The following is a 25,757-nucleotide window of genomic DNA, read 5'->3' as shown; positions in this document are numbered from 1 at the left end:
GAAAGGTTCCGTTCCTGAAGGCATTTTTAATGCTAAAATACACCGAATATTTTACACACACAATAAGATATGCAGCACATACATAAATTATATAGTGCATATACTGTATTATATATATAATATAACATAATATATAATATAAAAAAAAATATATATTATACAGTATAATATAGTATAATATTTATATTATATACAGATAAACAACTTTGCAAAGCATCGTAAGAGCGTTAGCTAAGCCGTTTTGGCATTGTAAAAGTGAACATAGGTATGCATTGCATAGCGTTGGATAAGCCATTCGTTGCAAAACGAAGCGTTGTAAAACGAGGACTGCCTGTATTTATTTCTGATAACAACGGAGCACTTTCCTCCCAAGGGTTGTTATATTGTATTTGTAGATGTGTTTGTGACTTTGAAAATTAGGGGCTGATGACACTTTACTTGGTACATTGCATCATAAATGTTCTGCGTTTCCAGGCAAAATAGCTCCTTTTGCAAATAGTACTGTGGTAGTGGCCTATGATTCACCTAGTGGATTAGGGTTGCCAGGTGTCCAGTATTGAACCGGACTGTCCTACATTTAGTCACACTGTTCAGTAAAAAATGAGAGGTAATACTGGACATGTATGTGTATACTGGTATTACCTCTCTGGACATAGTGACCTGACCGACTTGGGGGACCACGGGATTTCCCCGAGCAGGGCTGGTGCTACGGGGTTGGGCAGCTTCCTCCATCCTGATTGGCTGCATTACCCAGCAGCAGCTAATCAGGATGGGGTGTCAGGAGCCTGGGAGTGGAGTCAAGGAGAGGAGGAAACAGCATGGAGAGGTGTGGGTGTGTACCTCGAGCGCGTTGCACCTTTCACCATTGTGTTCAGTATTTTTTTGGAAAAGCCAGCTGGCAACCTTATGCGCAGTGCTTAAAACATGTCTATCTTAAGGGCCACAAAAGGCCTAGGTTTATTATAAAGTGTTGCATATTTTTCCTGCTGATCTCAAGATATTAGGGTTAATGTGCGTATGGTTTGGTGGTGAAGATGTGCAGCCCCGGAGGATCAGCATTTGAAAACACTGATTAGTTTTGTAAGATCTGTACAGTAGTCTACTGCTGGGTGGGAATTAACTGGCTGGATTTAGTTTTATTAACAAAAAGGTGTATGTCTTCTCTATCCCACAATACTATTCAGGGTGAAAATAATTGTAACTCTTTTCTTCCTATTTTTGGGAGCGGTTTCCAGTATTACCTGTCATGTTTACAGAAACACAACATAAACATCATATTAATCTCTGCATGTCTCTCTGATGTGTGCCTGGTTTTGAATTATGCTGTTAGGGTCAGATTCATCAAGTTCCAATGCAGATTATCGCAGCTGATCTGGTGCGAACTGCCATTGACATGAATGGCATTTAGCAATGTGTCGGATTAATCTGCCCCTTAGATTTAAAAAGCTAAAGAAAGATGAGATGTACACACATTATGGAAGAGTGGCCAGGTGGAGGGGAACCTAAGGAAAACCTAATTAAAACAAGAAAAAAAAAATCATAATCATGCCACAAGAAAGGCCAGGATAATACCTAAACAGTATGCTTTGTTTTCCAAAATATTTTAAGAAACATAATGACACCTGTAACAACCTTGAGACATAAACATTTATTCCTATATGCTTTTGTACATGTTTATATTTTTGGGAAATATGTTGGTGTTACATTTTATAAAAACTAGCACAGTAATTTTCAACCTTTTTTTGGGGGGGGGGGGGGTTAAGGAACTCTATAATTATAGAGTGGCTCAGTGAGTAAAGACACTGACTGAGAGTTTGAAGCAGGGGTCGACTCCTTGTGACCTTGGGCAAGTTACTTTATCTCCCTGTGCCTCAGGCACCAAAAACATAGATTGTAAGCTCCACGGGGCAGGGACCTGTGCCTGCAAAATGTCTTTGTAAAGCGCTACGTAAAACTAGCAGCGCTATACAAGAACATGCTATTATTATTATTGTGACATTCTACGGAACCCCAACCCTCTCTAATAGCGCATCTGATGTCGGATGCATTGTAAGGAACCCCAACCCACTCTAATACTGTAGTGCGTCTGAGATCAGATGCATTGTAAGGAACCCCAACCCACTCTAATAGCGCGTCTGAGATCAGATGCATTGTAAGGAACACCAACCCTCTCTAATAGCGCATCTGAAATCGGATATTTTGTAAGGAGGCCCAACCCTCTCTAATAATGTATCTGAGATCAGATATATTGTAAATTCTTCTGTTGTTGGTACAATTTTCAAATGACCTGAAAATTGCAGGGAGCCCTTTAGGGATGCCCGGGGTACACACTATGATTGTCCCTTGTGTTTAATCCCACATGTCCTGAGGAAACTTCTTCGTGGATTATTCCAGTGGATCTGGATGTTCCAGATTGGATTTCTGTAATAAGGTTTCATATTACCTTATATTTGCATTTATTGGGCTTTTTTGAGGCGCCGGTTTGTATTTGTTATATGTATGTTTCCCTGATCTTGTTCGGTCAGTTTTCTATATATTGCTTATACAGTATGTATAAGTACTCTGTACACTTTTTGATTATATTTAGTCACCAGTGGTCACCACACACATTGTTTTTAAGCAGTAGGGCTTTCAGCACTTTCCTTTTTGTGTATTGTACAACTTTACGCCATGTCACCTGACTGCTCAGAGTCATAGGATCGTGTCGTTTGTCTGCTTTTATAAATAGTCATGAGACACAAACATGCACAACCATTGGATGGCAAATAAACCACACACTGAGGACCATTAAAAACTATAAAAATAAAATACTGTGGGATAAAAAAAAAATGTTGTTTTTAGAATTAACGTATGGTGTTGAAACCTTTTTATAATTTTATTGTGCGTTGTTTTATCTCTGTCATTATTGACGTACAGCTTATTCCAGGCTTCTCTGGCTTATTCATTGTGGCACTCTAATCATAATGCATATCTATAATGCAATGGAAAAAGACATCATGCATTTTTGTCTATAACTAAATAAAGCTGTGCTTGCTTTAAAAAAAAAAAAAGAAAAGTGCCTGGTTCTCAGCTTCAACCAAGCAGCTGCTGCAGCAGCATCCCTGAGTGTGCAGCTATCCCCATCATATACAGTGCTGCGCTGCCACCTCCCTCCCCTGTAACCTCTCTCTCGTTTATCTCAAGATGGCAACCCAGGGGCTGCAAGAGAACGAGACCTTGTCCTCCCTGAAGAATGAAGCGGAGAGCCTGAAGGGAAAGCTAGAGGAAGAGCGAGCCAAACTGCACGATGTGGAATGTGAGTATGTTCATATAGGGCCGGAGTGGCCCAACTCCTGTCCTCAAGGGCCACTAGCAGGTCAGAGTATAAGCATATCCCTGCTCGAGCACAGGTGGCTCAATCGAGCCACTGATTGAGCCACCTGTGCTGAAGCAGGGATATCCTTAATACCTGGCCTGTTGGTGGCCCGTGAGGACAGGAGTTGGGTCATCCCTGGTGTGATAGGTAGGGCCTGGTTCTTTGCACCATCACATCTGGAGAGAGGGATACAGCTGGGGAGAGAGGGGGGGTCTTGTATACAAACGTACGCCCCTGGACTCCTCGCAAATGGGAGAGGTGCAAATTTCTCTCCTGGAATACAAGAAAATATTGGAACTTGTGTGGGAATTTAGCCAGAATGATAAGAATGGCGCCAGCATTTGTCGAAAATTGCACCATATAAAGGGTATTGTGACCACAATGTAGGGTTATTTTACTTGAACATTGACTTGTAATGCTTTCTTCTTTTTGCAAAGTTTTCTGGGGGGAAAGGGGCATATTTCATCTGTTTTTTGCAGTTAAGTGGAAATTTAGCAAATTTGATGCTATTGCACATAAAGCCATATTAACTACAGTTTATCACTATTTAGTTATGACCCATAATGTCACTGTGTCCTTCTTGTTTATCATCCCAGTCAGGGCCGGACTTTGACCTTCTGAGGCCCTAAGCTACTGTGAATGAAGTTTGAGGCCCCAAAAATTAGAAATAGATTTATTATTCTGACTGGAGGGACTATTGAAAATATAAACATGAAACTGAAATAAATGAAAGCATTATATTAATGTGTAACGGGTATTCCCTGTGAATACAGACTTTACTGGTGCTCATTTACCTGTGTGGCCATCAGGAGCTTAAGCCTCTGCATGGAGAGCCTGGGGTACATACATATATCACAATATCTCGTAGTGCAACGCCTCCACCTGGGAGGGATCCCGACGGAGCGGGAGGAGTCCCTCTCAGGACCTAACACAATAACACTCACTGGTATAAACAGAACGGCCTTTACTGAACACAAGCACATAAGTATACTTATACTCTATATGAATCACACAACACTTGCTCTCGTTGAAAGTATTATCCTTCCCAACCACCGTGTACCCCTACACCGTGTCCAACTGTACTATACAGGGCCCTTGGCCACTCTACCACGCAAGTGTCCCCAAGTGATACCCCCACCCTTTAGGCGTGCTTCTTGCGTTGCTGTACAGTGTTGGTGCACTTGTAGAATGATACCTGCCCGGGGCTCCGACCCCAGGTTACGCAGACTACAACAGGGATTCCGTCCGGTCCGACGTCATCATCCGCCACCGCGTGGGGTGAATTCCGGCGTGGATAATATCGCCGTAAGTCTCTGTGTCTTTGGTGGCGTTCTGAGCCCAGAACCCACCTCGCAGGGCTGCACTGCTTAGCACTGTGTCCCTGACTACCAAACAGATAATGGGGCAGAGTCCCTACCTAGGGCCTGTCCCTATAGCACAACAAGCTATCAATGTGGCTCAGGACCTAACTGGGGCCTAGTGGTCTGCTGGCCTAATGCTGTGGGTCACAGACCCCTGCACTCACCTCCTACCCCTAGCTCTTCCTGGTCCTGACTAACGTGGGCTCCGCGCGTGAAATGTATAAATCCCTGAGAGCAGGGAGATACTACAACCCTATTGGCTCCCTGGCGTCATGTGGTGCGCTCCTGGGCTCATGGGACATGTAGTCCCTTCCAAGAGCCTTCCCCGGTAGGCTAGTGCGGTGCGCGCGATCACTGCGCATGCGCAATGCCTCTGATCGCCGCCGCATCTACATCTGCACTGCGCATGCGCGAAGTACACCATGGCGGCGCCCTGCACTGTCGGGCCGCCGTGGGGCCTCCGGAGCACCGGAGTGCTCCCTGTTCGGCTCCCACCCTCCAGAAGTGCCGGCGGGTCCGCCGCTTGGCTCCTGCGGCACTCGCCCTTGCCCCGGAGAGCGGAGGTAACGGGGGTCCGGGGCTACAAATGTAACACTCCATCCCTAGTCCTAAGGGAAACTGCAGGCGTTATGTGCTACGGTGCTACCTGTTGGCTTACAGGGGTTACTCTGCATGAGGGGAGCCTGGGGTGAATGGGTGCAGCTCCTCTACCCGTGAGGATCCCATCGTTAGCGGAATAGTTCCTAGTTAATAGTATGGTAAACTATCTAGAGATTTTTGTGACCTGTAGAATAGCTTCACTCTCACATCTAACCTTCATTGTGTTGTAGTCTCCGTTCTTTGTTATTCTCTTATATGGAAGGTTGTACAAAACAGAACATGTGTATATTGATAAAAATATCACCTGTGAGCACATCCACATGTCTCAGACAGGTCCACAAACCTGCCTTTAACCATGATCTCTTTGCATACAATGCTTCCACTGAAGCGAGGGATTCTGGGTAATGGCATGCATATGAGCACTCTGCGTCACATTTTGCTTCTTATCCGTTTATAACATGGAGCCCTATAAGCTTCTGCCTGCCGTATTACACAACTTCTCAGCACACCCTGGGATAAAGAAGTGCAGAGCCCGTAAACCTGCTCACGTATAGCTTTTCAAATGATCCGTGTGAGGGTGGTTACTGGCCTTGCAATGAGAAGGTGGTGTTACTAGTAGTGAAATCCTTGTTTTCCCTTCTACTAAGGACAATACACTTATTGCAATTTGCATGGTTTAGAAAATTACTGGTTACTACATAAGAAAATAAAAATACTAAAATCGATTGACAGTTCCTGCCTATGCTTTCTTGCATTAATGTGACAATTGGTATCTCAATCAGAATCTGTAAGTAGTGCGCAAACTGTGCATTGGACACACACATTTAAGATAAGCACATAAGTTTTATTAAATGCTCCGACGACGATATGTTATTCGTTGTAGTGCATCAAGTGGCAGAGCGTGTTGAGTCTCTTGGCCAATTTGTAATGAAGACGAGAAGAACGTTGAAGGGCCACGGTAATAAGGTTCTCTGCATGGACTGGTGTAAAGACAAAAGAAGGATTGTGAGCTCGTCCCAGGTAATGAAACAACAATCTTATGTAACAGAAGTGTGGCTGAGAGCAGCGACATTTCGTATAGAATTGCCAGAATATTTATTTTGCCCTCACCGTTGTCATTATACACATACACACAGACACAGACACAGACACACACACACACACACGAGAGCACTAGCTGGCTGTGCAGAATCTCAAATGAAAGTGCTTAGAACGTTCAAAAGTTCTGTTATTCTCCGTGGGTTTAATGGCCCATACCAATGGAGACACATTTTTATTGATGAGGGTGCGTGGACTTGAATCTGTAACATTCAGGAGAAAAAAATTACACTATCGAATCCAAACCTTACGTCGTATTTTACTTTCTTTATGCTTAGGTAGTATGGCTAATGTCTGACATGTTTATTTCTTTCTGCATATGTCTGAGATCTCTAACTTTCGTATCATTATGTTGTTTCCACTATAGGATGGAAAGGTGATTGTGTGGGATGCTTTTACCACCAACAAGGTAAGTCCCTCCTTGTCCATGTTTGCATAGGTCCATTATTAATGACCAAAAAGATGAGTGATAAAATGAATTTGCCCTAGGCCGCAGCTTCCCAACTCCAGTCCTCAATGACCACTAACAGTGCGGGATATAAGGCTATCCTCTCATTAGCACAGGTGGCCCGATCATTGTGACTGAACTACCTTTGATCAAGCAGGGGGTATCCTTAAACCCTGCACTGTTAGTGGTCCTTAAGGACTGGAGGTGCGAAACTCTTCCTAAGGCTAAGGCCCCGCTCCCTCAGTCAGCGCGCCCGCACTGCAGACAGGCGGCGCGCTGACAGGCACAGACCGCGATATGCGGTCTGTAGGGAGCGGGAGCCGGGGCGGGAGTGGGAGTGGGGGGGGCGTGGTTTGAGCGGAGGGACCCGCTACTCCCCCCCCCCCCTCCCTCCACGGGCTTGGGCTCATATTCGTTCTTCATATTCGAATTCCAGCTCCTCTCCTGCGCACGAGGAAGAGAGGCAGCTTTAACCACGCGGGCGCACACTATAACTTTTGGATTTATTTACGATTTACGAGCACTTGTCCATCCTGATCACTTCTCAACAAATCTCCATCTCTCGGTTTGCGTGCAAATACATGGGGAACACACACACACACACACACCACCCCCTACCTTGTGTAGGAAGCTGTCTTACAGCTCCCGCTCCCGCCCCCACCGCTGATAGGCTCATCAGCGCACCACGTGACGCGTCACCGCTCGGGATCACAATTTTCTTGCATCCCCTGGCGGCTGACGCGTCACAGCGCGTAGTGAGCCGTTCAGCGAGGGGGGACTGGGACCGGCTCAGAAGGATTCCCCTGCTGGTGGGGAACGCTCACGCGGCCGCCCGCGCCCCCGGGCGCAGCGGGTCCCAGCCCTCAGGTGTGTTAATGGCAGGCTGCGTGAAAAATTATTAGTTGGGATTCCAAGAGGTTTTCATTAGTGGTTACTCCATACTTGATTTACAATTGGTTGATTTACAATGTCAACATATTTGCATTATTTTGTCATAGTACTATAATACGAAATTGTACAAAATAGTCATGTCCTAAAATCTTAGATTTTATGTAGCGTATTCTAACCTACAGAATTTTGTCTTTTTGTAAAAGCAGATTGCGAGTAAACAGACTACGACACATTGAGTTTCATGGACAAACAGGAATTTGCCAGGGGTTCCATAGAGTTCTAGCAGAGCACTGCCCCCCAGACCCTGCCAGCAACATGGTGGGATTCTGACCTCAGCACATACAGTTGCTGACTATACAAAAGCCAAATGCAGCATTGTCCGTTATGGTTCCAGGGACCATGACACTCTGGAAGTACAATGTTGTAAAAGGAGCTACACAAATAAACAGAGTTGTGTTGCTGTATTAGTACCCCTGTCTGAATGTATCAGTCATTCAGTTTGTCCTTTCCACACAGTACACAGTGTCTTTGTATTAAATTCTAGGAACATGCAGTTACCATGCCTTGTACCTGGGTGATGGCATGTGCTTATGCTCCATCTGGTTGTGCTATTGCATGCGGGTAAGTACTTACCTGGTAATACCATTTTATATTGTTATTTTAGGTAGCATATTAAAAATTAAGGTTATTTTACCATCAAAAAAAAAATTTGTATCATGTGAAAAAGTAGTATTTTCTACTAAAGCATTAGAGATGGTGGGCCATGTCTACTAACAAGTGATCTATAAGACACCTGTGCTGGTAGGTGGATTATGGAGTAGCACTGCTTAGTAAATATGGCACTTGATCTGGTTTTAAAGTGGAAGATGACACAAAATGACTACAAAAACACACAGAAAACCTCATTATGAAACATGTAAACTGGTTAAAGACCACCTTTGTATTAAAATAATGATTATTTTTATGTTACTTTAAATTGAATGGGGGAGGTGTCCTCCGTAGCTAAACCATGCTATTTTTACTGAACTATTTAATGGGGCAGATACCAATGTTCTCCCCTTTCGCGAGTTTAATATGGCCTCAAATTCTAGCTTGTCCTACAGGCCAATAGGAAGCCGCAACGTCAACTGTTGCGGCTTCCTATTGGACGGTCGTTTAAATGTCCAAGGTGAAGACGGGAACTACACTGATACGTGTCTAGGGGTTCAAATTATATTCACACACAGCAGGATTCTTACTGTAATACTGCGTCCAATGAATCGGTTTTACACTTCACAAAGGGTTTGTGCCTTTAAATCGTTATAGATCTTAATATTTTTACATTGGGGGGGGGGGGGGGAAGCTTCACATTTAGCCAATGCCACAAAATGATATTTTGGATTACTGTAATTGAAACATAATTTGTTTTGTCCTTCCTCTTTATATAATGCCCATGTCTTTCTGTGCTTCATGCAGCGGTCTGGACAACAAGTGTTCTGTATACCCACTGACATTTGATAAGAATGAAAACATGGCTGCAAAGAAGAAGTCTGTTGCGATGCACACCAACTATCTGTCCGCTTGCAGCTTCACCAACTCGGATATGCAGGTAAAGGACTATTGGCACAAAAAGCCTCCGTCACAATGCAGTGCGTCAGTGAAGTCAAACTTTGCAGTTGCGCACCTCTCTCACCTTGCTGGGCGCGCCTCTCTCTCACCTTGCTGGGCCCGCCTCTCTCTCCCCTTGCTGGGCGCCTCTCTCCCCTTGCTGGGCGCGCCTCTCTCCCCTTGCTGGGCGCGCCTCTCTCTCACCTTGCTGGGCGCCTCTCTCCCCTTGCTGGGCGCGCCTCTCTCACCTTGCTGGGCGTGCCTCTCTCTCACCTTGCTGGGCCCGCCTCTCTCTCGCCTTGCTGGGCGCCTCTCTCCCCTTGCTGGGCGCGCCTCTCTCTCACCTTGCTGGGCGCGCCTCTCTCTCACCTTGCTGGGCGCGCCTCTCTCTCACCTTGCTGGGCGCGCCTCTCTCTCACCTTGCTGGGCGCCTCTCTCACCTTGCTGGGCGCGCCTCTCTCACCTTGCTGGGCGCGCCTCTCTCACCTTGCTGGGCGCCTCTCTCACCTTGCTGGGCGCGCCTGTTTCACCTTGCTGGGCGCGCCTCTCTCTCACCTTGCTGGGCGCCTCTCTCACCTTGCTGGGCGCGCCTCTCTCACCTTGCTGGGCGCGCCTCTCACCTTGCTGGGCGCCTCTCTCACCTTGCTGGGCGCGCCTCTCTCACCTTGCTGGGCGCCTCTCTCACCTTGCTGGGCGCGCCTCTCTCACCTTGCTGGGCGCGCCTCTCACCTTGCTGGGCGCCTCTCTCACCTTGCTGGGCGCGCCTCTCTCACCTTGCTGGGCGCGCCTCTCTCACCTTGCTGGGCGCGCCTCTCTCACCTTGCTGGGCGCGCCTCTCTCACCTTGCTGGGCGCCTCTCACCTTGCTGGGCGCGCCTCTCTCTCACCTTGCTGGGCCCGCCTCTCTCACCTTGCTGGGCGCGCCTCTCTCTCACCTTGCTGGGCGCGCCTCTCACCTTGCTGGGCGCGCCTCTCACCTTGCTGGGCGCCTCTCTCTCACCTTGCTGGGCGCGCCTCTCTCACCTTGCTGGGCGCGCCTCTCTCACCTTGCTGGGCGCGCCTCTCACCTTGCTGGGCGCGCCTCTCACCTTTCTGGGCGCGCCTCTCTCTCACCTTGCTGGGCGCGCCTCTCTCTCACCTTGCTGGGCGCCTCTCACCTTGCTGGGCGCCTCTCTCACCTTGCTGGGCCCGCCTCTCTCACCTTGCTGGGCGCCTCTCTCACCTTGCTGGGCGCGCCTCTCTCACCTTGCTGGGCCCGCCTCTCTCTCACCTTGCTGGGCGCCTCTCTCACCTTGCTGGGCACGCCTCTCTCACCTTGCTGGGCGCCTCTCTCACCTTGCTGGGCGCGCCTCTCTCACCTTGCTGGGCGCGCCTCTCTCTCACCTTGCTGGGCGCCTCTCTCACCTTGCTGGGCGCGCCTCTCTCACCTTGCTGGGCGCCTCTCTCACCTTGCTGGGCGCGCCTCTCTCACCATGCTGGGCGCGCCTCTCTCACCTTGCTGGGCGCCTCTCTCACCTTGCTGGGCGCGCCTCTCTCTCACCTTGCTGGGCGCCTCTCTCACCTTGCTGGGCGCGCCTCTCTCTCACCTTGCTGGGCGCCTCTCTCACCTTGCTGTGCGCACCTCTCTCTCGCCTTGCTGGGCGCGCCTCTCTCTCACCTTGCTGGGCGCGCCTCTCTCTCACCTTGCTGGGCGCGCCTCTCTCACCATGCTGAGCGCGCCTCTCTCACCTTGCTGGGCACGCCTCTCTCTCACCTTGGTGATCGCGCCTCTCTCTCACCTTGCTGGGCGCGCCTCTCTCTCACCTTGCTGGGCGCGCCTCTCTCACCTTGCTGGGCGCGCCTCTCTCTCACCATGCTGGGCGTGCCTCTCTCACCTTGCTGGGCGCGCCTCTCTCACCTTGGTGAGCGCGCCTCTCTCTCACCTTGCTGGGCGCGCCTCTCTCACCTTGGTGAGCGCAGCTGTCTCACCTTGCTGGGCGCCTCCCTCTCACCTTGCTGGGCGCGCCTCTCTCTCGCCTTGCTGGGCGCGCCTCTCTCACCTTGGTGAGCGCAGTTCTCTCACCTTGCTGGGCACGCCACTCTCACCTTGCTGAGCGCGCCTCTCTCTCGCCTTGCTGGGCCTCTCTCTCACCTTGCTGGGCCTCTCCCTCTCTCTCACCTTGCTTGGCCTCTCTCCCTCTCTCTCACCTTACTAAATTGCAGCCGGCTTATTTTCTTTCACTATCCTGTTTAATAGCCGTTCTTTTCCCTGTGCATAAAGCAGGGAAGGGATTCATTGCCGCAGTGCTAACATTTCTCTTGGTTTTAAACTTGTTATTTCCTGCTGAAAATCAGTGGAGAACCTGTCTGTGAGTTCATGTCAGTGCAAAACAGAGATGATGCTGAATAACCCTTATTACTACCATCCCCTAAAATAAGCATGTGTCATAGGAACACGTCTGTTCTTGTAACAGCAACTCTCTTTCCCCAGTAAATGCAAATGCACCCCTCATAATATTATCTTATCACCTTTGTTGAAGCAAAACACTGTGTTTTAAAAATCAGTATCTTGATTTTGTTTTAAAGGAGCATATGCATAGCCCCCTAGGCGGGGAGCGGGGGTCTCCGGAGCTGAACCGCGTTCATTTCAACTCCAGAGACCCCCTGGTTCCTGAGATACTACCTCCGTAGATGGGTGCGAGTAGCAGCTCCGTAGGTTTAAATGCCCCGGTCATGCAGGCTAATAGGAAGTCGCATGTAGGGTTGCCAGGTGTCCGGTTTTGAACCGGACAGACCGGTATTTTGCCGATCTGTCCGGTAAAAAATGAGAGGTAATACCGGACATGTATGTGTCAGCCTGGCTGTGCGGGCTGCGGGAGTGTGAGGGGTGGTCGGGTGCAGCGTCCCCACTCTTACCTCCGATTCAGAAGCAGGCTGCAACGTCTGGTAACCAGGGAAACGGGCGTCACACCCCCCCCCCCCCCCATCCCCTCCCAGCCAAGGAGAAGACTAACCAATGGGAGGGCTCAATGTCATGCGCAGCTCCCCCATTTGCATGCTGGGAAATGTAGTTTCCTCCCAGCTTTGCATGTGGGAGAGGAGAGATGAGTTCCACTCTGTCCCAGCCACCACATGTAAGATACTAGGAGGGGGAGAGGATGAAAAAGGAGGATGAGGGGGGGGGGGGGGGGGTGGTGAGGAGCAGGAGGGGGGGTGAAGGTAAGGGAGGGGGGGGAGGAGGGGGGTGAGGAAGGAGGAGGTGGAGGCGGATGATGATGAGGATGGAGGAGAGGGTGGTGGGGGGAGATGGTGAGGGGGATTGCAATAATCTTGGAAGTAGTGAGAGAGAAGCATTAAGATCAATATAGCTTGCCATGTATGACTGCAGGTATGTTATTTATAAATGATCTTATCCGTTATGTAATTTTTTTCTCTAAATTTCACTCCACGTATGCACCAATTTGCACTATTTCATATTCTATTTCATAAAAAATGCTGGGAGGGTGCACCATCCAAACCCCTTCCCCAGAATTTTTTTTAAACAAAATCGAATATGAAATGCTGCAAACTTGGAGTGAAAGTTAGAAAAAAATTACATAACAGTCTGGGAATTTCTAAATAACAATAAATATAAATAACAAAAATAACCTCCCCACCGGCTTTTCGAGCGTGCGCATATTTTTTTTTTGAGAAGCCACCTGGCAACCCTAGCCGCAAGGGATGACATCACAGCTCCCTATAGGCACGTGTGACATTTAACACGCCATTTCGATAGCACCACATAGCCAAGCAGGAGCTGCTACAGGCACCCTCTAAGGAGGCATCTCTGGAAGCAGGGGGTCTCCAGAACTGAACCCCATTAATTACATCTACTGATTGATATTGTTGTCCTCCAAGAGAATAATGTCTCCACCTCGCTTGTCTGGTTTGTTAATGAGTCATAGGTTTGTTGATGACATCCACTGGCTGCTTCCTACTGATTCACCACAAAGGGGCAGAGGATGGAAACCTGAATATAATTTGTAGCTAACTAAATCATGTATTTCCCTTTTGTTTGTCTTAAAGCAGCAATCCCACCTAAATAACTTTTATTTCTTTTTTTTTACAGCATTGGAACTGTGGGGACCTACGGGGCTGAACCCTGTTATTTTTTTTAGCTCCTGGGTTTCTGAGATACTTAGCGGGGTTATTTCTTGGGTCTTTAAACTGACGTCCCATAGGAAACGGGGAACAAATGACGTAGCAGCTTCCTTATTGGCCCACGACGTCTGGCAGCTATTTTTATTTCCCTTCAGGGAGCTTTAACACCAGTAAGTATCTCGAAAGACCGTCAGTTCCCCGGAGCTAACGTTAATGCAGTTCACCTCTGGGGAACTCCCGCGTTCCAGTGCTGTAAAAAAAAATATATATTAAAAAAAAAACAATTTGCGTTCCCGGAATTGCTGCTTTAAAAAGAAAAAAAGAATCCTTAGGTTTTCGAATCAACACTTTTTAATTGCTCTCTTTAGACGTGGCAGCCAGTTTCAAAGAAGGAAGAATACAAAACCAAAAGGTGTGTTAGAGAGGAACATTGCAGAGTTGGGTGGTGAATGAATTGGCATGATCACCCATGTGTACCATTTCCTGCTTTATCTCCCCTTTGTTTTAATGTACTTAGTGCATAAACATTGGCAGGACTTGGGACGTGAAGTCGTTTCAGGTTTCACAAGCTAATAGGGGTATCATTTTACGATGTGCATTTGCACAGCGTCAACTATTACAGGGGTGCTCAAGACCCCCCTCCCACCTCCCCACTCTCCCCAACAGGTGAGGTTTTAAGGATATCCAACTTCAGCACAGATGGCTCAGTCTTCGACTCTGTGCTCAATCAGTGGCTCAGTCTTCAGCCACCTGTGCTGAAGCTGAGAGGGCCTTAAAACCTGTTGGGAGGGTTTTGAGAACTGGAGTTGAGCACCACTGAACTATTCACCAAATGGTTAAGCAATGTCAGATACTATGTGTGCACAGTTATGCATATTCTATTTAAAAGGAGTCCTTGTGTACACTTGTATAAATGGTGGTTATGTTTAGATCTTGACTGCCAGTGGAGATGGAACATGTGCTCTCTGGGATGTGGAGAGTGGACAGCTGCTCCAGAGTTTTCATGGACACGGGGCTGATGTTCTGTGTCTGGATCTGGCACCTTCTGAAACAGGAAATACCTTTGTGTCTGGGGTAAGTGCTGGAAACTTTTCAATCACGTGAAAGTTAGTCACGGAAACTAGGATCCCAGCACTGGAGATCTCATACTAAGACAGAGGAACAGTCCACTGAGATGCACAGAGGCAGTCTGTGAGGCTATCTTCTCTCCATGCAAGGGACGTCGTAATCCCCACTCATTTCTTTAACAAGGAAAAGGCAGCATATAAAATAGGAACCATTTTTAAAGTCCTCAATTTATTACATACGATTATGATATGGAGCTATCTTCATGTTATTGATATGCAGCGGAATCAGAACACAGACACAGGCCCTGCATAGAATATGACTTGTGTGCCTACCAGGTTTACCAATATACCGGCTTTGCCCGTTATAAATTCAAGCCCCATCCACTTTGGGAGCCAATCATCAGTCGGATGTGTGAAGTAGGGTAAAAATGAGAGCTCCACCTTGGAGGCATAAAGCAGCCGTGTTGCTTGTGTCAGGAAGCTCAGTGAGAGAGAGAACTTTTTCTTTCCAGCTACAACTGAAATTATGGGGTCGCCTTAGATTCAGGGTCACCCTATAATCAGGCAAATTATACTCATGCAGGCAGTTGAATTTTCAATAGCTGGACAGGCTCAGGTTTCTCTCTCATTCCTAGATCGAACAGCCTAATACACTTGATAAAGTCTCTCTTTTGAAAGTCCCGATTTATTCTTTGACATTGTTATTATCCACCTCACCTCACCGCATGTAAGAGTTCCATCTTAAGACCTATGGGACCAAATGGTATGTGGCACAAAGAAGCCAACCCCAGCTAGCAACCCAGTGAATTCTCAATAGTTCATTTAATCACATATGTCCCGAAAAAACGAAATTAAAAAGACCTGCGTGGTTAAAATGATATTCATGTTGTATGTGGCTGTTGATCAGCTGTTTTGCAAGAAGAGCTGTGCAAACTATTCCCAAACGTGTAAATTACATAAAACATAGTGAGGTTCTTTTGCAAAAGGAACAGGGACACCGTCGCACCTCTATTCTTTAGCTCCTGCTGCCTCAGATGTAAAACATTGCTGTGAGATGTAGGCTCTTTCAGGAAAGGGTTACATTGGTAGGATGTTACATCTCCTAGTACTAAATGCAGCTTATAGCCAGGATCCATTTGATTATACTCCATGCCTCTCTGTGTTTGTTTCACTTCGTCTATTTAGGGCTGTGACAAGAAGGCAATGGTATGGGACATGCGAACTGGGCAATGCATTCAGTCTTTTGAAACTCATGAGTCTGACATAAACAGTGTCAGGTGAGTGCCACATAGCGTTCTAACGCTACTTTCATATCTGAGCTGAACGATCGTCAAATATTTGATATATAAAACAACGGTGTTCAAGAAAAGCATTTATCAAAGTAGGATTCAACTATGCCATTATCTCAAAACCTGTTTGCCCGCTGACATTTTTTAGAATTGGAAGACAGGATGCTTATACCAAGTAATAATAACTTTATTTCATATAGTGCTTTTTCCCCCAATGGGACTCGAAGCGCGTCACAGTTACACTATAGTGCGCGTTACGCAGCAATAGGACGTTTTGCGGACACAGTCCCTGCCCATAAGAGCTCACAATCTATGTTTTTGGTGCCTGAGGCACAGGGAGATAAAGTGACTTGCCCAAGGTCACAAGGAGCCGACACCGGGAATTGAACCAGTGTTATTGTTTACAAGCAGCGTTTTGACTCACTGAGCCGCTCCTTCTCCCTCGTGGGCTTCACCGCCAAACATTATGGCCCATAAGACACCTTAAAGCCCATTCACTTGAATGAGTTATAACGTATCTTCCAGTACCCAATGTGACACTTATCGGACAAAACTGTATAGAGAGGTGCTGGCCCCATTCTGTCCCAACTCATTAGTTATCCAACATGAGCTTCAAATGCCGTATACAGATGGAGCTGTGGGGGGTCCATGCTTATGAATGGGACCCCCCCCACAGGGTTAATCCTTCGGTGCCGGGACCACCACAGTCACTTTGCTACAGCTGTAGTTACAGCATCTGTGAAGCAGATTATCATCGTTCAGTAGAATACGTGCTTGTGTAAAACCTCCTGTACATCAGAACAAGGAAGCTTCCTTATGAGAACTCGTACAATGGAAAATACTGGCATGTTAGCTATATTCTACTTCACCTTTCTATGCTCTCGTCGTGTCTTCTAATTACACTTCCTGTTCCTCCACAGGTATTACCCCAGTGGAGATGCGTTTGCTTCTGGTTCAGATGATGCCACGGTTTGTTGTTCTTATATGTTACATATTACATGGGTGTGTGCGCAGTGGCAGATTTCCCAATAGGCCCGTGGCGGCAAAATTTGGGAGCGGCAAAATTTGGGGGCGGCAAAAATGTCTGCCTCTTGAGCTGCGCTCTCGGGCCCATAGGGCCTGATAGGAAGGCGGTTACATGGGGGCACCGCCTCCTCTGCTGCCGCCCTCCTCTGTCCGAATCACAGCGTCAAATGAGGTCGTGGACATAACTGATGTGACGTCAGTGTTCCGTTGCCATGGCAACGTGATGCCGTATGACATCACGTTAGTCATGTGACACTGCGATTCGTAAAGACAAGGAGGGTGGCAGCAAGGAGGTGGCTGCCACAGGTATGTGACATGGGGCAGCGGATCTTGAAATCCACCACTTTGTGTTTTTATATCCAGATTAGATTTTTTCTCCGCTCATTAAATTCACTTATTTGAAATGCAAAGTGCCCTGATTCACTATCCCTTTTTCTGTCTATATATCCATCCATCCCATTCACACTAGGTCTTCAACTAAAAATAAAAAAAGCTTCCTCTCCGTACCATTTTTTTTGGCAGATTAAGTAGAGTGCCACTATACCTCTATATACAGTAGCACTCACCCTCCCTCTCTCTCGCTCTCTCTCTCGCTCTGTCTATGTATGTGATAGGAAGCAGGCACACTTGGTCTCGAACAAAAAATAACATTTATTTAAACATTACAGTGTTTCAGCTCTCTCCATTATCAGAGATGCTCCAGAGTGAGCTGTAACATTGACCTGGTGTGTCTGATTCGTACAGTGTGTGTGTGTGTGTGTGTGTGTGTGTGTGTGTGTGTGTGTGTGTATACACGTATACATTTCCTAAGAAATGACTAATAACCCTGCATAAATCAATGTAGCATTCTTACCTTCACAGGGTATGATTCACCACCAGACACCACCACATAATAGCTATTTCCATCATTGTAAAACAAAAATTGAAAATGCTAGTGACTGTTGCATATGCATTGAATGCTGCGAAGTAGTATTGGGCTTTATAGGCAGATGTGTGAACAAATTAATAGCATTATTTCCACATTAACAGTGCAATAAGGCATTACTTGGTTTCCTGGCTGACCTTAATCTGCATATTACCAGTGTAACTGAGCTGATGGGACAGTGGTTGCGGTCTCGAGCCTGTATATTTTATCGTTGATACGACTAATGTCTGTTTTCTGTGCGCAGTGCCGTATGTACGATCTTCGAGCCGATAGGGAAGTCGCCATTTATTCCAAAGAAAGCATCATTTTTGGAGCTTCCAGCGTTGATTTCTCTCTCAGCGGTAAGATGAGCGTGTTCACTGACACTATTTTTCTTCTGTTTTTTAATGAATGTCAAAGTTACGATATGCAGTAATTTGGAAGCACTGTGGAACATTGCATCTTATATGCCCTTTTAGTAATTATATAACGTACATAGTTTAGCTTTTAACCACCCACATTTTTTTTTTAAAAGATCAAACGCATTAACCTCCATTTTTTAAGCTCCGGAAACCCACCGTTTCCAGAGAATATACACTGGTGAATTTACTGCTATTACCGCCTGCTTTTTAAAGGGTGTTGAAATGGCCATCCAATAAGAAGCCACAATGCTATTGCAGCTTCCTATTGGCCCACGATTTGGCAGCCATTTTGTTTCCCGCAAGGGCGATTTAAAACCCGGTAACTTCACGTATCTCGGGAAACAGGGGGTCCCCGAAGATGAAAATAGTGGTGTTTTTGTGTCAGTGGAGTCCCAGTTCCCACCCTGTAAAAACAAACACACACGAAAATAAAAATGGTCAGACTTAAATGCAGCTAGGTTTGTCCGCGTCTAATTTGTTTCAACATCTAATTTTGGTGATTAGGATTGGAATGTGCAAGCGCTTTAATTTGCAATGCTGGATAATGTCAACAGCAATTAAACATCCTTTGTGCAGTCAGACTGTTGTGTTATGGCTTGTTTGGGATATTCACTTGGCTCTTATGCTGTGATCTCATTGTTCAGTAAAGCTATCTTTAGCGGTTACAGACAGTCAGCATTTCTGTTCCACAGTCAGGAAAACAGCTGTCGGCTGTCAGAGAGGAGCATGCAGCAACCTGGACAGCGCAAGCTGCCAGTCAGCTGCTTTTTGACACACACACATCTCTTCCAGGCATGGCTTTCACACAAGCAATGTTCCCTTCCCACAATCAACCAGTCACTAGTAACTGCGGTTAGAATTCCCCTCTCGGTAATTGGAACAAAGGCTGGTGAAAATGGTTCTAGCATCCACCAAATGAGGACATTCTTAATCGCTAAGCATTACTACATTTTCTGCAAAATTATTAGTATTATAGTTAATTTTTTTTAGATTCTTGATTCGGTATTGGGCAGTCCCATTTAGGACCAAAGAGATCTAATGGCAGTGTCATTTTTAATAGGTTAAAGATAGGTAATTGGAGCTTTAAACAAAAAAAATGTGAATTGTATCATGATGATAAAATGTTAGTTGACACAATGTTGCTATGGTAGCCAAGTACTTTGGTAACGGGAGATTAAAGGTAGTAAAAATGCATCAGACTATTTGGGGATTTTAAGTCAGGAGTTATGATGTGGGATGTAGCACCTTTTATGGCGTTAACTGCCATTGAAGTAAATAGAAGTTCCCGATGGATTGGGGTGTGAGATACCCAGCAACAGAACTTGATGAATATTAGTGTTTACAGGTAATTTTTAATTACTTTTGTTCATGGTTTCTAAAGTGCCATTACTTAACAAACGTAATAAGAATGAAACCGTAAGTATTCATAAAGTTTGCATTTCAGCATACCTAGTAAAAATAAAATGTATGAGAGCTGCACTGGAAACCAGTTTAATTAGTTTGCCTACAGCATGGGACAGCTTATTTATTTTGTATATACACAAAAAAAAAAAAAACTAATCTAAGACTTGTATCAGGTCGTGATTTGAGTTTTAGGTTTTGTTTTCATGGAGTCAGTAAACATACAAAAACAGCACTTAAAGCAGCAATACACACACACACACACACACACACACACACACACACTACATAAACGAAACACACAACACACACCATACATACAGATGCAACTGTCGGTTTTGCACCAGCGTCTGAGGAAAATCCACAAGCATCTCACAAACACTCTGCATCATAGTCCATAGACGCTGTAATGGCCCATCGGATTAACACAATGGGGGTCCCTGCATTTGAATGGGACTCGCGGCCCGGTAGGATTCACATAGCGTGAGTCCCATTCAAATGCAAGGACGCCCGCTGTGCTGATCCGATGGGCCATTACAGCGTCTACGGACTGTGCTGAGTATTTTGCCCGACATGATCATGGAATTCCTCAGAATCTGAGCCAAAACAGACAGTTTCAGCTGTACAAAAAAATATATAGATGTTTAACTGTAAATCAAGCAGAGAAGTGTTCAAATGTCACTTGTGGGTCATGTTAGATGTCCCTGGCATGGTCAGTCAATGTGTCAAACTGATAACATCTCGCCTAAAGCGATTTATTCAGCAACAATGTACAGGTGCGTTTTTACTAATTATGCTTTCAAAGACTTTTGAAAAAGAGTATTTTAGTAATTTAACATGGTTAGTCCAAGAGTAATGTGTGCAATGTCCTTTCTGTTAGATAAACAATGTATTTTAGATTGCTCGCTGTTTGCAGCATACAATGGTCACCATGATAATTTTGTAGTTAACATACTCTTTGCTGGTTACACGGGCTTCACCATTTACTTTTTCAGGTCGCTTACTCTTTGCTGGCTACAACGATTACACCATTAATGTTTGGGACGTTCTTAAGGGGACCAGAGTATCCATCTTGTTTGGCCACGAGAACAGAGTCAGTACCTTACGTGTGTCTCCTGATGGGACGTCTTTCTCCTCGGGGTCCTGGGATCATACTCTGAGAGTAAGCTAATCTTCTATTATATTTCATGCTGCTATACAGAGAGGATGCTATGAAATATCAGGAAATGAGTGGTCCATAGGAATCTTCACTATTGCAATAACACGGTCATCGGTTGAATGAAGCATTGTACAATAGAGTTACATGCACATCCATGAAACTTCCCTATTTGTTAAGAGCACATTTTTGCAATATATCCACCCAGTGTTGCCAGTTCGTAGTTGAAAGGTGTGTCAGTTTTCTGATAGAAATGCTTTGTCTGTGTTTTAATGAGAAGAATCCTATATGTGTATAGTCATTTCATTGCATTCTCCACCCTTCAACGAACAAACATTACTTAATATATAACATACAGTAACATAACATGGTTCTGTCTTGAGATCAGACCCAGAAGCCCACTTTTGGTTGCCCCAAAAGCAGCAATCCTGTTTTGTTTTAAATACCCTTGGAATTTTTTTTAAATTGAAATGGTTTACCAAACAAAAAAAAAATAGTAATTGAGAAGTATTTATGGATCGGAATATCCTGAATCTGATAAAATAGAACACTTTGCTTTTAAATACCATGGCTGCTTAGCAGCCTTCTGATACTCCGTCAATAAAGGCAACATCATTTAGGTATTTGATTTTATATATACTCATAGAACCGGACATCAACATTGTATTGTATTGTATGTCTTTATTTATATAGCGCCATTAATGTACATAGCGCTTCACAGTAGTAATACATGTGGTAATCAAATAAATAACAGATAATATAAATAACAGATCATGGGAATAAGTGCTTCAGACATAAAAGTAACATTAAGGAAGAGGAGTCCCTGCCCCGAGGAGCTTACAGTCTAATTGGTAGGTAGGGAGAACGTACAGAGACAGTAGGAGGGAGTTCTGGTAAGTGCGTCTGCAGGGGGCCAAGCTTTATGTATCATGTGTTCAGAATATCCACAGTGCTATTCATATGCTTCTTTAAGCAAGTGTGTCTTAAGGTGGGTCTTAAAGGTGGATAGAGAGGGTGCTAGTCGGGTACTGAGGGGAAGGGCATTCCAGAGGTGTGGGGCAGTCAGTGAAAAAGGTTTAAGGCGGGAGAGGGCTTTAGATACAAAGGGGGTGGAAAGAAGACATCCTTGAGAAGAACGCAAGAGTCTGGATGGTGCATAACGAGAAATTAGGGCTGAGATGTAAGGAGGGGCAGAAGAGTGTAAAGCTTTAAAAGTGAGGCGAAGAATGGAGTGTGAGATGCGGGATTTGATCGGAAGCCAGGAGAGGGATTTCATGAGGGTAGATGCTGAGACAGATCTAGGAAAGAGTAGCGTGAGTTTGGCAGCAGCGTTTAGGATAGATTGTAGGGGAGACAGGTGAGAGGCAGGAAGAGATATTGCAGATGAGCATGTTCTGCTGTTGTGTATATGCGTGTTTATATATGCTGCGTGCGTGTTTACTATGTATATTGTTTTTACAGTATATTGAAGCCACATCATTATTATATCTCCTCAGATCTGGGCTTGATCCACCTGGCGCCTTCTTCTTGCAAAGCAAATCATGATGGACCCGTGGTCGTGTTCCAACAGGAGACATAATTACTTGATGTGGTCTCCATACACTTTCTTGGCCAACGTACTGCAATGCCCAGCTCTTGGGATTCTACACCGTTTGCAGAAATGTAACCGAACAAATACTTTCAGTATCGTTTGCCATCATATGTTACTGATCTATACATAAGCACTTTTAAGTTTAATAGACACCATTATAAAAGAGCAGCCACACTTAGAAACCCTTTGGTTAAACCCCTTTCCTCATCCTTGAGTGTTTTCCTTAGGAACATTAGGAATGCTTTTGTTTGGACCCTAAAACACAGAGTTGTCAGTCAACTGTTTCTTCCACACGTGACTTGCTTGGTTCTTCCCTCTTCATAACACCGTGATGATAATAATGATGCATGTTCCTCCCAATGTGAAGACCATACATGAGTACGGAGAACAGAGAGAGCGGCTACTGTGCCTGGAGAAGATGGGTCCGCGTCCGACGCACGGTGGCCCCTTGTCAGTATATGGTGAAGCAATCTTTTTGCTCGCCAGGGCGTCCGACATTTTTCCAAGACAGAGGAAAACCGCTTCTCTGCATACTAATTGAGGGGATAGTTATTTAACACTAGTAGTTAAAGCAAATAAGACGCCACCCATGTTTCCATTCTAACTTTGAATATATATATTTGCGTGGTTAATTAAAAAAAATATTTGACGCCATAGACGGCACTGCCATTAGCGAACATTGGTACCAGAAAGGACTTTTAAAAAACATAATAGGCAGAATGTAGCATTACATGTATATTTAATTCTCTTTGTACCACTATCTTCTTTGCATTTGACAGCTAAGCATAGATTCTTTTCTTTTAGGACACATGTTTTATCTGTGGCATGCAATTAATATATTTATTCTTATGTAAGCTTTGCGTTAATTTGCTGTATAAGTAACGTACACTGTAAAATGTATGAATGTCACTTATTGTGTCTAATTTATTGTATTCGGTACTGTACCTTAGCCCAGGGGGCGCTCATCACCAGTCCTCAAGCCCCCCCCAAACAGGTCAGGTTTTCAGAATATCCCAGATATCCTCAGTCAAAGACTGAGCCTCTGATTGAGCCACCTGTGCTGAAGCTGGGACAGATTGAGCCACCTGCGCTGAAGCTGGGACTGATTGAGCCACCTGTGCTGAAGCAGAAATAACCTGAAAACTTTACCTGTTGGGAGGGCTTGTTGGCTGGAGTTGAGCGCCCTTGCCTTAGCACATGGGCATTTAGGACGCTATATGATGTTGAACACCTATTTAGCTATGAAATGATAAATACACATTTGTATTGATTATTTTTGTTTAACATTAAAACATTATGGGTAAATCAACATTTAGCTCATTTTATACCGAGTTCTGCACACAATCCAGCGCAATTTATAGCAGACATTGGCAGCAGATAGGATGATTAAATATGTTTTTAGGTTGCCAAGTAGGTTAGGTTGCAACAAAACACTAATAACCCAAGTGTGGGTAAGGTTACTGCAAAACACAGTCCTAAAACAGTGAGACAAAAAGCTCAACAGATCATTGGTTTCCAACCTTTTTTTGGTTAAGGAACCCTATATGAAATTCTGCGGAACCTCAATCCTCTCTCATCGCGCGTCTGAAATCGGATGCATTGTAAGGAAACCGAACCGAGCCCCCGCTAATAGCGCGTCTGAGATCAGATGCATTGTAAGGAACCCCAAGGGTCCTAGGAACCCTGGTTGAAAAACACTGACATAGATGTTGATAAAGCGAGTTATCTGTTCTGATCTAACCAGGAAGATAGGCATAAAATGTATCTGGTAGGTGAAATGTAATGTGGGAAATGTATGATTTGTCAGCAGGAAAATACATTTATGTAAAAAGTTATCTACAATAACTAACTGTTGAGGGCTGGGCGAGGTGCTATTTCAAGTGAATTAAAGGGTTGTTCATGGATTGAGTGGCGTCCTCATCCTTGTAGTTATACTGTGTAGGCTGTCTGGTGGCGAACTCCAGTCCTCAAGGACCACTAACAGTGCAGGTTTTAAGGCAATCCTCTCATTAGCACAGGTGGCCCAATCATTGTGACTGAACCACCTGTGCCCAAGCTGGGGTATCCTTAAAACCTGCACTGTTACTGGTCCTTGAGGACTGGGATTGGGAACCACTGCCGTAGGCTGTCTGGTGGCCAACTACAGTCCTCAAGGGCCAACAGGCCAGATATTGGGGATATCCCTGCTTCAGCACAGGTGGCTGTCATGGATTGAGCCAAGTGTGCTGAAGCAGAGATATCCTTAAAACCTGACCTGTTGGTGGCCCTTGAGGACTGGAGTTGGCCACCCATGCTGTTGGCTGTGTGGTGGCCAGGGCATCGCGAAAGTGATAGAAATAGGAGTTCTGATGATTAGATCAGCTAAAAAAAAAGTTCAAAACACTGCCCTTGAAACCCAACTGCTGATTTGAGTATTTAGTGTACATTACAAAAGTCAGATGTTATGTTCACAATGACATTTTGTTTTAAATCATGACTGGGTTTAGTGTGTCATTAAAACCATGCTACAGTACCGCCAATGAATCTCCTTATGGATATAATGCAGAATAAGTCAACTGAAATCTTGATCCCACAGGGCACAGCACTGCTCAACCTAACTACTAATAAGGGCTAGAGGACGCGCCCTACTTGTAATAGGGCATTGTGAATGAAGGATGCTGCTCACGGGATAAAGATTTAGGGCATTCTGTGCCAGCAATCCTAAAATACTGGTGTGTTGGGGTTAATCCCCCCATATAATGTGGTGGTGTCACTGGCCATTCTGCCACACAGCTAAAGGTGACCTAATGAAATAAGAAGGGGATATCTTTGCACAATACGTGGGATAATTATGGTGTTTTTAACATGGACCACCATAGTTCATGAATAGAATGTGAAGTAACGCCAAAAAATATATTGCACTAGGAAATGTCATTTTAAGTTAATTATATTGTTCTGTGTTCCTGCACTGTTACATATATTATAATCTTTGAAATTATTTATGAGTATTTGTTTTTAAGCTTATTGTGTGTGGCAATAGATGTGGATATGTCTAGAAATGCAAATAAATATTTTACAACAGAAATCCTTGCCGAATCCTGTATTTTAATCAGTACCCTGCATCTATCAAAGCCTCCAATGCCTTCACATGGACTTTTACTGGTCAGCATATAAAATATGTTGAATATAGACAGGTAGTTCATCTGTTATAAAAGTACTTTCTCAACTGTCCAAGGTGTATGGCCAATGTGCGTTGTTCTTGACCATTGTCGTAAGTGGAGAAGCACAGTTCCACTAAGCACGTGGATGGGATTTACAATAAAGACAGAGCACTTAGGTATGGAACATCTTAACGAACATGGTTGTTATGCCTTAAAAAATGGTAACATTTATAAATGCTGCCATGATCTAGGTTGAGGTGCAGAAAATATACAATGGTAACCATTTTAATAACCTCCATAAGG

The 25,757-nt window shown here is 45.1% G+C and overlaps 1 protein-coding gene across 3 annotated transcripts in view; it reads left to right on the top strand.

Annotated features, from left to right (window-relative positions):
• GNB5 (G protein subunit beta 5) overlaps positions 1-25,379 on the top strand; it is a 29,493-nt gene extending 4,114 nt beyond the window's left edge. For all 3 annotated transcript variants that reach the window (XM_075575697.1, XM_075575699.1, XM_075575698.1), the window contains exons 3-13: positions 3,184-3,295; positions 6,200-6,336; positions 6,782-6,823; positions 8,298-8,374; positions 9,209-9,341; positions 14,389-14,532; positions 15,711-15,802; positions 16,735-16,783; positions 18,010-18,106; positions 20,563-20,729; positions 22,220-25,379. In XM_075575697.1, the coding sequence (XP_075431812.1) occupies positions 3,184-3,295; positions 6,200-6,336; positions 6,782-6,823; positions 8,298-8,374; positions 9,209-9,341; positions 14,389-14,532; positions 15,711-15,802; positions 16,735-16,783; positions 18,010-18,106; positions 20,563-20,729; positions 22,220-22,231 (1,062 nt within the window). In that variant the 3' untranslated portion in view covers positions 22,232-25,379. The remainder of the gene's footprint in view (positions 1-3,183; positions 3,296-6,199; positions 6,337-6,781; positions 6,824-8,297; positions 8,375-9,208; positions 9,342-14,388; positions 14,533-15,710; positions 15,803-16,734; positions 16,784-18,009; positions 18,107-20,562; positions 20,730-22,219) is intronic.
• The last annotated feature ends 378 nt before the right edge of the window (positions 25,380-25,757 follow it).

This window comes from Ascaphus truei, chromosome 18, assembly GCF_040206685.1.
Source record: "Ascaphus truei isolate aAscTru1 chromosome 18, aAscTru1.hap1, whole genome shotgun sequence".
Lineage (NCBI taxonomy): Eukaryota > Metazoa > Chordata > Amphibia > Anura > Ascaphidae > Ascaphus > Ascaphus truei.
The sequence above is the reverse complement of the archived record's forward strand: the minus strand, read 5'-3'. Positions and strand labels throughout refer to the sequence as shown.